This window comes from Hemicordylus capensis, chromosome 3 (assembly GCF_027244095.1).
Source record: "Hemicordylus capensis ecotype Gifberg chromosome 3, rHemCap1.1.pri, whole genome shotgun sequence".
NCBI classification, from domain to species: Eukaryota; Metazoa; Chordata; class Lepidosauria; order Squamata; family Cordylidae; genus Hemicordylus; species Hemicordylus capensis.
In genome coordinates this window covers 259,477,785-259,494,041 of record NC_069659.1, presented here as the reverse complement: position 1 = coordinate 259,494,041, position 16,257 = coordinate 259,477,785, and the positions used below count along the sequence as shown (strand labels likewise).

General features: G+C 41.7%; 1 protein-coding gene across 6 annotated transcripts in view; it reads left to right on the top strand.

The window, feature by feature from the left end:
- FANK1 (fibronectin type III and ankyrin repeat domains 1) overlaps window positions 1–16,257 on the top strand; it is a 101,635-nt gene that overhangs the window by 18,415 nt on the left and 66,963 nt on the right. For all 6 annotated transcript variants that reach the window (XM_053312864.1, XM_053312866.1, XM_053312862.1 and 3 more), the window contains exons 2-3: window positions 10,988–11,159; window positions 13,474–13,598. In XM_053312864.1, the coding sequence (XP_053168839.1) occupies window positions 10,988–11,159; window positions 13,474–13,598 (297 nt within the window). The remainder of the gene's footprint in view (window positions 1–10,987; window positions 11,160–13,473; window positions 13,599–16,257) is intronic.

Sequence of the window (16,257 nt, the reverse complement as noted above, 5' to 3'; positions counted from 1 at the left end):
AGCAACAATCACTGGAGGTACTGTGCCTGGGGGTGGATACGGCCAGTTACTCTCCCCCTGCTAAATAAAGAGAATCACCACGTTAAAAGGTGCCTCTTTGCCAAGTTAGCAGGGGTTGGCAAATTATATTGAGATATTTATATACTGTTCCATCATATTTAGTTCCATCATATGAAAATCTCCATTTTATATTGCAATTTTGTAGCCTTTTGACTATACTTATATCGGTCTTTATCTTCTAAACCTGCATTAAATGAAAGAGATTTTTAATTTATTATTTTAGAAGCCATTGTTCTTTGTATTTTGAAGTCAATGTTTTGGCATCTTGACATTGAATGCCAGCTATCCAAGTACAGTATGATCAATAAGAACATAAGAACAGCGCTGCTGGATCAGGCCCATGGCCCCTCTAGTCCAGCATCCTGTTTCACACAGTGGCCCACCAGATGCAGGAGTTGAGGGCATGCCATCTCTCCTGCTGTTACTCCCCTGCAACTGGTATTCAGAGACATCTGGCCTCTGAGGCTGGAGGTAACCTATAGCCCTCCTAGTAGCCGTTGATAGACCTGTCCTCCATGAAGTTATCCAAACCACTCTTAAAGCCACCCAGGTTGTTGGCTGTTACCACATCTTGTGGCAGAGAATTCCACAAGTGGATTATGCATTGTTTGAAAAAGTACTTATGTTTGTTGGGCCTAAATTTCATGGCAATCAATTTCATGGGATGACCCCTGGTTCTAGTGTTATGTGTATGAGAGAGAATTTTTTCTCTTTAATTTCCCAATCTTCAGGTTCATGTGGTGACTTCTGGTTCTAGTGTTGTGAGAGATGGAGAAAAAATTCTTTCTGTCCACTCGCTCTACTTCATGCATAATTTTATACACCTCTATCATGTCTCCCCATAGTCGCCTCTTTTCCAAACTAAAAAAGCCTCAGATGCTGTAGCCTTGCCTCATAAGGAAGGTGCTCCAGGCCTCTTATCTTGGTTTCCCTCCTGTGCACCTTTTCCAGTTATACAATGTCCTTCTTAAGATGCGGTGTCCAGAACTGTATGAAGTACTCCAAATGTAGCCACACCATAGATTTGAATAAGGGCATTATAATATTAGCATTTTTATTTTCAATCCCCTTCCTAATGATCCCTAGCATGGAATTGGCCTTTTTAAAAAAAGCCTCTGCCACGCACCGAGTCAATACTTTCAATGAGATGTCCACCATGATCCCAAGATCTCTTTAGGCAGTCACCAATAGCTTAAACCCCATCAGTGTATATGTGAAGTCGGGTTTTTTTGCCCCAATATGCATCACTTTACACTTGCTTACTTTGAACTGCATTTTCCATTTTGTCGCCCACTCACCCAGTTTGGATCAGTCCTTTTGGAGCTCCTCACAATCAGTTTTGGATTTCACTACCCTAAATAGTTTAGTGTTGTCTACAAACTTGGCCACTTTGCTGCTTACCTCAACTTCCAGATGATTTATGAACAGGTTAAAGAGCACTGTTCCCAATACAGATCCCTGGGGGACCAAACTTCTTACTTCCCTCCATTGTGAAAAATGTCAGTTTATTCCTACCCTCTGTTTCCTGTCCTTCAACTAGTTACCAATCCACACATGAACCTGACTCCTTATCCCATAACTGTTAGGTTTATTCAAGAACCTTTGGTGGAGAACTTTGTAAAAAGCTTTTTGGAAGTCCAAGCATACAATGGTAAGCGAATCACCTTTATCCACATGCCTGTTGACACTCTCAAAGAACTGCAAAAGGGTAGTGAGGCAAGACTTGCCCCTGCAGAAGCCATGCGGGTTCTCCTTCAGCAAGGCCTGTTCTTCCGTATGTTTAACCATTTTGTCCTTAAGTATGCTTTTCATGAATTTACCCAGCACATAAGTTAAGCTAACCAGCCTGTAGTTTCCTGGATCTTCCCTTGTTTTCTTTTTTAATATTGGAGTTATATTAGCTTTTTATTAAGAGAAAATTTCTCATGTAGGTAATCTTATAGGTAATTTTAGATGTCTTAGAATGTATTCATGCAAGACTTAACTGAACAAAATTTGAAATATGTTATAGTTTGCTGCTAGACAAGGGAGGTGCAGGCAGCATAGAATTAATCATGGGGCAAATTTGGAAATGGAGTAATTCAGAATATGAACTTCATTCAGAAAGCCAAGTGGTATTATGAGTTGGAATGCGTAAATGGTGGTAGGGAGAGCAGGCAAGACTCCCAAGGTCTTTGCTGGCTGGAGAGGGTGAGGGGGGTGCCAGGCTTTCCTTCCCTGTGTGTCTAGCCTCCACAACGTGGGGAAGGAACAAGGTGGCAACACAAGAGAAATGTTGCCACAGCTGCAGCAGGGCATGTCTGTGTCAAGAGCCTGTCCGTCTGGTGTCCAAGTCAAGGTCTCGGTCACGGCCGCTGGAAGTCCTTTGGCATCCTCTCTGGTCTGCAAAGAAAACACAAGAAGTACTTACTCAAAGTACTTACTTGAAGTATCAAGTTCAGACAGTCTTCCCCGCAAACTCAGTAGCACGGGTCCAGAGCAAAAGGAGTGCAAGGCGTTCCCTGGGGAGACGCTGCAGCTAGGGCAGTTGTCAGGACTCAGTCAGGTAGCAGAGTAGAATCAGGAAAAGCCTGGGACTCTGGAGGCCAAACAGGAAGCTGGGGTTTCCTCTGAGAAACTGAGGCTTGGCTGCAGCAGGTTCAAAAGAGACTCGTTGCTTCCAGCAGCGTTCACTGCCTGCTGGCCTTGATTTAATCAACTTGTGGAACAAGTTAATCTACTTGTGGAATTCTCTGCCACAAGAGGTCATGACAGCCAACAATCTGGATGGCTTTAAGAGGGGTTTGGATAACTTCATGGAGAAGAGATCTATCAACGGCTACTAGTCGGAGGCTATAGGCCATCTCCAGCCTCAAAGGCACGATGCTTCTGAGTACTAGTTGCAGGGAAGTAACAGCAGGAGGAAGGGCATGCCCTCAACTCCTGCCTGTGACTTCCAGTGGCATCTGGTGGGCCACTTTGTGAAACAGAATGCTAGACTAGATAGGCCTTGGACCTGATCTAGCAGGGCTGTTCTTAGGTTCTTCTTATGTAATAGTGCTTTGACTAATTGGGTTCCTCCTCAACCAGCTGCCAATGATTCCACATTTTTCTTGCTTGTTAAGTAGTCTCTTGCTCTATCTAAGTGTTTCCAGCTGTCATTGTCTCCACTCATATCTCCTTTGTTGGGATGTTATTGTTTGCACGTTCTCCGGCTCCAGGCTTGGCTCTGCACCCCCACTTCCCTGTGCAGCCTCTGACTGCCCTCTGGGAGCTGCAGTCCCAATTTGGCCTGCCTCTGTTTCTTCCTGTGGCCTGGCAGGTGAACTCTTCTCCTGTTACTTTGTTGGAGGGTTGCCAATGTCCTCCTGCTCTTCATTATCCAAAGGTAGGGACATGAGAGTGTGAGAGAACCGAGGGCAATGGAGTGATGTGGCGAGAGGCACCCACGTTGGGGTGGGGGGGGTGGGGGGATGAAAAGAGGTCCTTGGCAGCCCCACCCCAGCCCAGGGATAGTTGTCCCCACACCCTGCTCCGTTGTCTCTATGTCCTTGATGGCAGGGAACGATGGGGGCATGATTAATCCTTTGTTGTTTTTAACATATTTGGAAAATTAAAAAATGATTCTAGGGTGTCTTTTTAAAAAGAAGAAGCAGTAGCAGCATTATTCATGCAGTCTCAGAAGAAATTAATGGATGCTTTGGTAAGTTTATCTACATAGGACATGTTAACCTTGAGCTTCTAGTAGATTCTGCTTTTCATGACTCAGCCTGAAAGATTCTTTTGTTTTTAACTATTTTCATTGTATTTATCCTTGCTTGTATTCAATGTTAAATTGAGAAGATGACATATTGGCATGAGTTAGCATCTGAGTTGTCTGAGAAAAGAAAGATCATATTTCAAAATTCCAGCCATATTGATATCTCTGTGTCATATCAGAATTTGATGAACAGCTACTTTTGTGTGTGTTTGTCAGAGATAGAGCGGGCTGATATTGACAAATATCAGTCACAGTTAAGATAAAATGTATTCTTCTTTATGGGTTTCTGCAACCTGCTGGAGGTTTTCAAATATTTTTATTTAAACATTTACTGATGTTAGAAGTATTAGTTCTAATTGTGTGAGAGCAAGCCTACACAACTTGTCACTCATCAGCTCAAGCACAGCTTACTCGTTTAATGTGCCAATTATTTGAAAATGTCACAGCTCTGTTTTTGCATTTCTAGATAGATAGCACAATTAGGAAATGTACCAAGCTTTTAGTGGACCACTGTTTATGACTGATGAGCCACCTCTGTATAGTTTGATGGTAACAAGTTGAGCAGGTCTTTACTAGACTATCTCATTATATAGATGAGTATTCCAGACCTCAAAGCAGCGGGGTAATAGAATTGAACAAAGGGTGGGAAAATGTCCCTGGGCCCCTGAGGGAGGGGGACCAGCCCTCTGTGTGACAACTTGCTCTTTGCTCTCCCCTACATGCCTCTCAGAAGAAGAAGGTGGGGAGGGTGGGGCCCATCATCCCAGGGCCTACTCCAACCCCCAAATTTCTATAGAAGACAAAGTGAACATAGCCAATAATTTCCCAAGTGATAAATTACCATGATGTATATGTAACCACTTGGTAAGCTAGCCATCTTCATTTTCCTGTCAAGTAGTGGGAGAACAAATTCTTCCATTTTGTCAAATCAAGTGGCAGGCATGTACAATTCTCTTCAGAATTGGCAGGATACAGACTATTGGTTTAAGTGGATATACAAATACTGATATAAATTGCTACATGGTAATCCATATCCACCCCTATATATAAATGTAATTATGTATGAATGCAATTTAATCTGATTAGCTCCATAATTCTAAGTCCCTAAATCTTCCTTCTCCCATTGCCAGCCACTTGTCTGCTGGAGTGAGTGAGTGTGTGTGTCTGTGTTGGTTTTCTTGTATTGGAATCACAGTTCACAGAGGCAGTCAGATGTGGGCGCTCTGTCTTATAATGGGTTACCTACTCCTTTTATTTGCACGAGTTTTGAAAACCTGATTTGCCCATTCTCCTGTGATTGGTGAGTTTTCAGTCCTTTCTCTCCTAGGATAAAAATGCCTTCATTCTCAGTCTTGATTGGATAAACTTAACCAGGGGGAAAAATCAGGAGCTATGAACAAGGGACTCTTAGCAGATCCTTGGGGAACCTTTTGCCCAGACATATTCCAGTTTAAACTTTCTAAACCTCCTGCTTTCCCTTGCTTCTTTGTTTGGAGGCAATATGTGGCTGTCTCTATTTTAAAATGGAGATTAAAAAAAATTGTTTTAAATTTAAACAAAAGGTCTTTTGGAAACCATGCAGGTTTAGGTCCTGTCTGGCCTAAAACCTGACATGCATAGAAGGCTTTGCCTAAGAAAAATGGAACGTTAATCCTTTTTTCCAGTTTTGAAGTATTCTCTTCCCTTAAAAAAAAAATTTCATGTGCACTCTGATTTCCTTAAATACATCAGTTTTACTATGCAACATTGCACTCTGTGCCTGGGGGTATCAGTTAGCGTCTATCCATGTCGCTGCTAGATCTGTGTTACCAGGTTTGATCTTCAGGAAATACTGGGGTTCCTTTCATAAGAGGATTTTAAATAAAATGTTCTAGCTGTCTGGAAGAATTAGATGGTTGGCACATGCTGAAGATTTTTATAAGTTTTGTTCCTTTGAGGGGCAGATAACCAGGATGAGTCTGAACATATTATGGTATACAGTATATGTTATGAACCTTTAAGAAGACTGGAATGCTGTTACCCAGATTTCCTCTTGTTGCTCTGTGAGTATGGTTAGTTGCAGTCTTCTTTGTGTGTGTGACAAGTGAGTTGTGCTGTTCCTCTGTTCTTATATTTGCAAGTAGTTGTATGTTTAGTGGTTCAGTTTCAATAAAGAAATGCTATTTTAAGAATCACTCTCTCTGTCTGATGCTGACTAAGGAAAACAGAAAATACAGGGACTCTATGGAAGTGATTGCAGTCTGCCCATAGCTAAAAACTGAGTTCTTTAAACCTCCAACAGCCTTGTATTCAGTGGAAATTTGGGAGGATATTGGAGGAGATAAGAACAGAAACTTAACCTATATCTTGAAATCACAGAAGCAGAGATTGCAGACATGCTTCACTGCATAGGGAATAAAGCCCTAGAAATTTACAATAGTGTGCATAATGTGCTTGCAGACTCCAATAACAAAACTCTTGCAGAAGTACTTGCAGTTTTTAAGAGCTCTTGTGAACCCAGAAAAAATCTGGAATTTGAAATGTACCAATGCTGGGAACTTAAATATGATTAAGCTGCTGGCATCATTATATTTAATTATGTTCATTATAATCTCTGCTAACTAGGCAGAGAGGCACCCTTTTAACGTGGTGATTCTCTTTATTTAGCAGGGGGAGAGTAACTGGCCCTATCCACCCCCAGCACAGTATCTCCAGAGACTGTTGCTGGTGTCTATCTTATGTTTCTTTTTAGATTGTGAGCCCTTTGGGAACAGCGATCCATTTTGATTGATTGATTGGTTAGTTGGTTAGTTGATTGATTAATTTTCTGTGTAAACCAAATATGGTATATATTTGTTGTTGTTGCTGGCATAGATTACTTTGTCAAAGAGCTCAGGAACATGATGTAACACTGTGCATTTGGATCTGCAGAAGATTTTATGCCGAGAGACAAAATTATTTTCTCAATAATGAATAGCAAAGCAAACTAAAGGATAGATTTTTGGAAAACCCTCCTCTCACCCTAGCACAGACAATCTGGGACAGTTCTCTGGTAGTCATCACATTTATGTGGACTCAGCAATACCACAGTAGTTCAAGGGTCCAGGAAAATTCCCTATGTAACACTAGATAAACACTACATAAACAGAAATCTACAATAACAGACTGAAAGCACAAGGAGTCATTGCAAAAGTGACTAATACCTACCTTGGGTCAGTAGTCTGGTCATCACACAAAAATGAATTACTTCAATTCTGTGTTGATCCATGAGATCTCAACAAAGCAGTGCTGAGGCAGCATTCTTCTTCCCTCACAGTGAAAGATGTGCAAAAGGATCTGGCTGGCAAAAAGCCATTCACTATCCTTGATGAGAAGGATAGATACTGGCAAGTCAAGCTGGACAAAAAATTCTGCAGAGCTGTGCACCCATGAGGGTGATACCACTTTAACAGACCGCTCTTCAGGATCAAGTTAACCGGCAAAGTATTCCAGCAGATGAACTGTAAGTGTTTTGGCGATACTCCTACATCCACATAACTGCAGATGACATTATCATCGCAACCTTTTTCCAAGTAATTCTTGCAAGTCACTTTTGGAATGACTCCTTGCGCTTCCAGACTTGCGCAACCATAAAAGAACAAGATTTTATCCTGAAGTGTGTGTTGGAGAGAGCACATTGGAGAGGTGTCATGTTAAACAAAAACAAGATTCAAATTTTGGTGGACAGTGTCACATATGAAGGGCCTACTGAGAACTCCTAGGAACCATTCAGCTATAGCACAATACATCCCAAATGAGTCCAGTCTGACAGCTCCATCGAGAATGTTGCTGTGGAAGAATATTCTCTGGCAATGGGGATCTGAAGACCAGAATGCTCTGGACAAGCTTAAACAAGCCATCATAGCAACTCTTGTGCTGAGATACTTTAACCTGACTGAACAGCTAGAATTCCAGGCTGATGCATTCTGTTACTTGGGTCTCAAGGGCATGATGCAGGCTGAGAAGAATTAAGTGCTGACAGAAAAGAAATTCCTGGCAATAGTCTGTGCTGTGACGAAGTTCCATCAGACTCTCAACTGTGTAAGGCACCCAGTTGAGAGTCTAATCTTTTGAAACCTATTTTCAAACCTTTTTCACGAGGCCCATTGGCAATGCTCCAACCATGCTACAGAAGATATTGTTGCAACTACAAAAATATGACATCCAAATATGGTATCCATATTCAAAAGGCAAGGATATGCTTATAGCAGATATTCTCTCCAGAGTAACATCTATCCCTCCACACAGATCCTGAAGAAAAGGTGATTTACAGTTTGACAGAGACAGTGTCACTCAATGAGGTTATTCACACGATGGGGCGAAATCGGGCTAGCGGAGGCTAGCCCGATTTCGCCCCATCGTGTGAACCACCGGGGTAGCTGCGCTGTGGCTCCGTGCCACGGTTACTCACAAGGAGACCCCCGGAGGGGAGGTGAAAAGCTGCCTCCTGGCTCCGGGGGTCTCCCCCAGGCCCCCTCCGTTTCCATCACAGAGCAGGCAATCGTGTGGGCGGCCAATCCGGCTGCCCAGGGCTCCCGCCCGGATCATCTGCGGGGAAAGCGGGCTAAGCCCACTCTCCCTGCAAAAGCGGGTCTCACTAATCGTGAGACCCGCCTCCATGACAATTTGCTACAGAAGTTACTAGAGCACACAGTGGCTGATAGTGAATGACAAGCCCTCACAGCTCAACATTCACAGATAGATATCACAGATAGTGAATGACAAGCAGAAAATATCTCTGTTAATGGCTAGGCAGAAGTAAGTCCTGGGAATAATATCCTCAAGTCCTGCAGTCAAATAGTGAAGCAGAGTGTCAAGCTGTCAAGCACAAGTTCAAAATAAATAAATAGTTTGATTTTAATTGTTAATTTGCTTTAATTGTTTTTATCATGTTGTGTACTGCCCTGAGCCATTTTGGAAGGGCGGTATATAAATCAAATAAATAAATAAATAAATAATAAAAAAGATTTGGCAACATAACATGGATACAGATGTGACTTTGCTCAACTTGAGGAACACTCTGATCACTAGTCTGGAATATGCCTTGATGTGAAGACTTTTACATCCCACCTTATCTGCCATGACAGAGGTCCTGATGCCCAAACGTCTGACCAAAGTCTATCACAAATTAAAGTGCAGTCACCAACTACAAAAAGTGCCACCTCTGTGAGGGGGAGAAGGATGCAAATGAGGGCAGGATGAGCACCATCATCTGTTCCATCAAAAAAGGAGGAACCACATTCCTATGAGATAGAGATACCAAATGGTAACATATACAGGAGAAGTCACAACCGCTTGCAAAAGGATCTCTCATCTGTACCAACAGCACCAGATATTCTACCCCAAGAGTCAGCAGTGGAACAACTATCAGAAGTGACACCAGTCTAACAAGAACCAGATCATGACAACATGCCTGAGAGTTCACTAGTACCTGCAGTGATGCCTGGTGAAACCATGCAGACCAGAAGCAGACATGATGTGAAGTCATCTTCCAAATTCAAGAACTGTATAATGGGATAGCAGTAAAGGCTAATGTCCATTATTGAACTATGTGCTCGTAACATCTGACTCCATGGTTCTGGAGTCGGAGGTTACTAGCACATAGCTCAAAATATATATTTTATGGGGGATGCTTCAAAGTAAAGAAAGGGGTTGTGGGGTATATGTGTTACGTTTCTTTAAGAAGATTGGAATGCTGTTACCCAGGCTTCCTCTTGTTATTGTAGCGATCTGCACTAGCCAGTTCGGTGCCTCCTCTCGGAAGTGCTGAATTGGCTCAGGCGCCAGCGTTCAAGCCAGCTTGATGGGCCAGGGAGTGGTTCCCTTAAAAAGCAGGCAAGCAGCTCTTTACCTGCTTGTCCCTGCCCCACCGCTTTTCCACTGCCAGCACTCACTTTACAAATGCCTGCATGGGGCTACAGCACTGCTCCCTGCAGCCTCCACTTGGCAGTCAGCATGCACATGGGCGGTGCACACGCATGGTGTTACTGACCATGCAAATGGTGTGCGTGCCGGCCATGTGCATGCTGACACCATGCAGAGGCTGCAGGGAGCAACCCCGTGCAGGCATTTGCAAAGCAGGCCCTGGTGGCGGAAAAGTGGCATGGTGGGGATGAGCAGTTACAAAACTCCTTACCTGCTTTTAAAGGGAACTGCTTCCCGTCCTGGTGGAGGGTGCACGGACGGCTCATGCACATCCCTAGAGCATGGTTAGTTGTAGTCGCCTGTGTGTGCAACAAGTGCGTTACCATGCTGTCTCTGTGTTATTTTATTTGCAAATAGTTGTGTGTTTAGTGATGCAGTCTCAATAGAGAGATGCTGTTTTTAAAAGCACTTTCTCTGGTGGATGCTGACCAAGGAAAATAGAACATACATGGGCTGTATGACGTCGTATTGCCTGAAATCCTACTAAAATATTTAACCTAAAGAATATTCATAAAGGGCAGACATTTTCTCATGACCTGCCTATCACCTTGCATCCTCTTATATGAACCTACCTGCATACTGAGATCTGTGGAGGCCCCTATTATCTGAGGTATGGTGGATTCTTACATGGGATAGTGGTTACTGGCAGTGGGAACAGGGAACATGAGGGAAGTGTGGCTTGCTTCTTCATTGTTGGTGTACAGACACTAAGTTACAACTGTTCTTTCTATGAAGGATTTTTTTTTGGGGGGGGGAGAATGCAAACTTAAGTTGTGCTCTGCTGCTGATGTTTTATATTGGTTGCCAGTTGTGCTGTGTACTTTAGTTTTGATTTTATTTCTTTCAGATCGTATATCATGATTTTAATTATTGTAAGCTGGCTTCTGGCTCCATTGTAATCAAATAACTTTTAAAATAAATGAACAAACAAAAAAATAAATAGCCTGTATAGACATTTGTGACAGCCACCAAAGTCCATAGGTAAACTGCACAATTGCTTGACAACTCTGTTTATTGTATTGTTTCAATATGGAAAAAAAATGAAGTGGAAAATTAATTCAAAGATAGTCCTATAATCGTGTATGCATGTAAGCATTTGTATGGATATTCCAGCATATCCTGTTCAAATCAAAATAAGATTGGTGTATTGCAATGGAAAAACGTTCCTCCAGGTCTTCAGAGGTGTTGTATGTTGTCATGCTTTAAAAAAAAAAAAAGAATAACACTGACACTATTCATTTGTAGGAAGACGTTCCATCTCCAAACCACACCCCCCGGTTGTAGGCCATGTCAGCCACCACAATATTCAGTTAAATTGGGACTTGGAAGGACAAAGAAAAGGACCTCAAGAGAAATGGTTAAAATTTTCAGTTGAAGAAGAGGACCCTAAGTTGCATACATATGGTCTCATTTACACGTAGGTACAATTTCTACAGCTGTTTCTTTTTACAACTGGGAAGGAAGCTTATGGTACAAGACCGATTCATTTAATTAAATAGTCTAAATCAGTAGTTCTGAAATCAGTCTTTAGCTGTGACTACAGATGCAACCAGAATCCATCAGTGTCTCTCTTTATCCGTGCAACTCAGTGCAGTTAATACTGCTCTGTTGAGTAGAACAGGGAAGCGTGTGCAGTCATGGAAATGAATCATTGGTGGGCCAAACACTCTCTGTTACTGTAAGATTGGGGTGAGTAAAAGGTAGATCTACCTGTTGGTCTAGTGGGTGATTGCCTGGGATCAGCAAGAGTTTCATTCCACATAGTTTGTTTAGCAAAAGATAAAGATACTGCAGCCCTTTGCATGCTTACTTGCCCGACCCACAGTTTTCCATTTCTGAGCCTCAGTGTTCTGCAGCTGTAAGATGGGGACTTTAAGAGTGCTGACACAACTTGCTCTTCCTTAAAACTGCCAATTTTTTTTTTTTAATTCTTCCATAGCAGGCCTTATGCTAACTGCTTTTTCTCCTGCCTCAGTATTCTTCATTTGTAAAATATGAACATCAGTTGGTGCATTTGACCAGATTTATGTGTAACTCTGCTGGCCTGGTTTAGAGGTTTATGTTAGAGTCCCTAATCTGTAGTAACGCACATATAGAATTGTACCTGTTTATGCAGTGGGGATGCTGTTGAGTCATGGGGAGCAATAGGTACTTGTCATTGCTCATGAGCTATAGTAAGTAATTGGTTCTGCCCCCTGAGCTACAATTTTGCACCTGGATTTGCTCCTTGGCTTTGGCTTGCACTAAGGCTGATTGAACCTCAGAATTCTAGTAATACCCCCTCACCCCCGGTAGATCTCACAAGCCTGGAATCTGACCACTCCTGCTGTAGAATCCTTGGTGGGTGCCATTGGCCACTCTCAATGGTGTCCCTGCTGCTTCCACAGCCAGCCTCTCTATTTTACTGTCTCTTCTGCTGTTTTTGTCACTTCCTGAATCGTGGAACAAGTATAGGATGTTTCACATAAAATTGCTCTTCCAATGACATTTCTGGATAAATGTAAGTTGTTTTATTGACTCATATTATTCATTCATTCATTCATTCATTCATTCGATTTCTATACCGCCCTTCCAAAAATGGCTCAGGGCAGTTTACACAGACCAATAATACATAAATAAGATGGATCTCTGTCCCCAAAGGGCTCACAATCTAAAAAGAAACATAAGAACAACACCAGCAACAGTCACCGGAGGTACTGTGCTGTGGTGGATAGGGCCAGTTACTCTCCCCCTGCTAAATAAAGAGAATCACCACATTAAAAGGTGCCTCTTTGCCAATTGATGTCTCTTTGTTATTGATGGTCAGCTGCTGTGCTGACTATATGGAGAGGTGACCTATAGATTTTAAGCATAAATAAATTGCCTGCGTAGCTTCATAACCTGTCAGTGACCTCCTGACTGCTTTGATGTTAGCTTTTCTGAGTCATCTTGTGCCATTGGAAAGATTCTGTGTAGAATTTGTCACTAGGTGGCAGAAGTAGACTGTTTGAATCCTGCTTACTTTATCGTTTCTCAAGCTAGCCATCTTACACCACTGACAATATTTTAAAATTTAAAGTATTCTGAGTACTTATGAAACAATCTCCTTACAATGTCAGATGCTGCAGGAGGATTTTTTTAAAAAGATGAAGCAGTAGCATATGGCAAATGCTCTTCAATTCTGGTAGACATTTTTCTTTGCTATCCAAATATTAGGTCAAGACATTTAAAAAAATCTGATCTGCAATTTTTGCCCTTGAGAAAGAAGCACTGATCCAAAATGCTTTGGAAGTCTGTTTTTGATGACACTTACATAGAAGTTCTGGCTCTCAGTGTTTGAAGATGTGCACTCCTTGTAAGTCCTTTAGTTTTAAGTATGCACAGCTTAGGCATTTATGCAAGCATGTGTGTTGTTCTGCATCTTTTTGTGATTACATGGAAACATTGGATTTGTATGTGCAGTCAGGGCAAATAAATTTGCAGATGTCTTCATGCTGACACAATAGAGCAAAAATCGAGTCATTTAAAAACGTGACTGCATATTTTCCTATTAAACAGGGGTTTGTGTTTTTTGGAGTGTCCTTCATACATTCACTGTCACAGGTGATGGATACCATACAATTTAAGTAGTTAATACAATTAGAATGTTGTGTTCTTTGAGTATTAGCATTATGTATAGTGGCAAAAAATATTTGAAAGTGTTTGGAAAAAAATGAATTGGAGAAAATAATAATAATAGTATTCATTTTTAGAGGATATGCCCGGCAGCATGTTGTGGAAGGTCTTGCACCCAGAACAACCTACAGATTTCGACTTAAAGTCACAGATCCTGCAGGGGAGTCTACTTACAGCCCACCTGTTTGTGTAACTACAACAAGTAAGTGCACAATATATTGGTAAATATCCTCAGTATAAAAATATGTGTATAAAATTAAAATAGGTGTTAAGCGGAAAGCAAAAGTAAAGTACATTTAATATACAGAACTACTGCTAATTATTTGAACTGCATCATGTAGATGTCTTTGTATTTGCTATTCTCCACTGTTCTTTAAAGAAAATTCTTATCTTAAGATGATTTCTATAGACATGCTATCTTCACATTATTCAAACCTTGGCTGCCAGAAATAGAAAATAGGACAGCAAGTCTCTTCAGCTGCATCTAGTTCCACTGCTTTTTAATAAACTGTGCTATATATCCAAATAGTATTTATTATCTAAGGATGCAGTCCACAGAAAAGTTCTCCTGTGCTGTTGTCCATCAGCACAGACAACAAAGGTCTAATAAACCCCAGGCATACCTGGGAGCCAGATACCCCATAGACTGTAGTAAGCCATAGATTTCAGTCCAGGGATGTCAATAGTGTTCTGGGGCTAAGCTGTCTCCACAGGTCTAAATTGGAAGGGAGGAATTGTCACAATAGCATATCAGAATACATTAGTGGATTGTACTTCAATTCACCAATGAGAGGAAGGATTGGAAAACAAGCCAAATCTTAGCTTCCAGAAGAAATAGATGTCTGTGGAAAATGAATGTTCAAAGTACAAGAGTGCATGAATCATTCATGCACCCTCATTCTTGGGACTATGTGCTGGGTGTGTGAGATGAGTAAAAGTTAAACAATTTGACAGTGGGATGAATAGGTGGTAATACTAGTTTCTTTATTTTTGTGGACTACATAAACAGGAAGGATATAATAGAGAAGAATAAGAATGCAGGAGATTAAAAGGTAAAGGAAGCTATAGCCCTCTTCAGATGTTATAAATCTGCTGAGCAGGGTGAAGGGAAGGAAATCCTGCTCCTATCTCATCACTCACCCGCACACCCCGCTGCTCACATTTTCAGTGGGGCTTGTCTGAAGAGGAAAAAGCGCTTTTCATGATGGCGGGCACAACTGTGATTGTGAGGGTGGATTGAGACACCCTCGCAATCATGGCCCATCACAGGGAGGAATTTGCTGAATTCAGAATGTGTCGGACATCTGTGTACCATTTAGTACATATATTTTGTTCCACTCACCTGTTTGAGGCTTTCCCCCGCCCCTTTTTTTGCTTCTAATATTCTGGATAGCCACAGCTGGGAATACTACGCTGTATTCAGACTAGTTAGTCATGACTAAGCAAAACGTCCTCCAGTTATTTTAATAGGTGGTGGGGTTCATGAAGAAGCAGGCCTCTCTTAAATTTAATAAATGAAACAAGTTAGCCATAACTGATTTAAGTCCCTTAATTTCAGTGGTTTACATGCAGGGGCAACTCTAGAACAACTAGTTTGAGGGAACAAAGGGGTGGCAAAGAACCTTATTAGGGGAGCAAGGATTTTGCTATACATTAAATACTTATTGAGGTCATGAAATTAATTTAATTAATGAGTCTCCTACTTAGCTGGCTGTACTAGCTTCTGCAGCTTGTTCTGGAGTATTGAGTAAATAAGACTTCTTTAAACAACGGGGGTCTTTCAAGCTATAGGACCATGATATGCTATGACTGTATTGTCTAACACTTTGCTGTAAAGTTCCAGTCTGATGGATGGAGAAAAAAAATTTTTTTTTGAGGGGAGGAGCATCTGTTCCCCCTTGGTACCGCTTGGAGTCATCCTTGCTTACATGTCTCACAGCATAACTCAGGCATTGCAGAATGCAACTGCAGGGCTCTAATACAAGTGGCAATGGTGCTGCGCAAGAAGGTAGTACTGGAACTACTGACCTCTTGCACGATTGTACGCCATGCAAGATTTCCATTATTCCCTTGTATGTAGTGTCAAGGATCATATGGGCATAGATTTCTGTAATTGCTTATGTGGATAGAACATCTCTAGTGAGCATTTCAGGACTCTATCCACTACTTCTAAAGTATATTTCATTTGGGAAGTTAGAAATAAAAATAATAAAGTTAGAAACAAAAATAACGAGAAAGGCATCTCACCACTCCTTGACATCACCAAGTAGCTAATAGTAACAGAAAACTATGATAAATAAATAAAGTGTTTAAAACAAAACCCAAAATGAAGCCGATTAAAGCAAAAGTAGCAGGGAAATGACTTGCCTAGTGAGCAAGAGGTTGCTGGTTCGAATCCCTGCTGGTATGTTTCTCAGATGATGGGAGACACCTGTATAGGGCAGCAGTGATATAGGAAGGTGCTGAAAGGCATCATCTCACACTGCGCGGAAGGAGGCAATGGTAAACCCCTCCTGTATTCTATCAAAGAAAAATACATGGCTCTGTGGTCACCGGGAGTAAACACTGACTCGAGGGTACAACTTTACCTTTAAAAATACCCATAAACCAGAAAGAGTCAGAAAATATAGCAGCACACCGGCAGAAAATGAGGACAGATGTAAACACTCCAGAAAACCAGCTAATGGGCCTTTCCAGTAGGGATGTGCAAAACGTTTCAGGTACAGAATGATCTGTACCCGAAACAGCCAATTTCAGGTGATTCGGATCCGAACCGAATCACCCTTCTAGTCCTCCGAAATTTTTCGGAGCCGAAACGAATCACCCCCGTTTCGGCTCCGAAATATCTGTTGTTTCGGCCC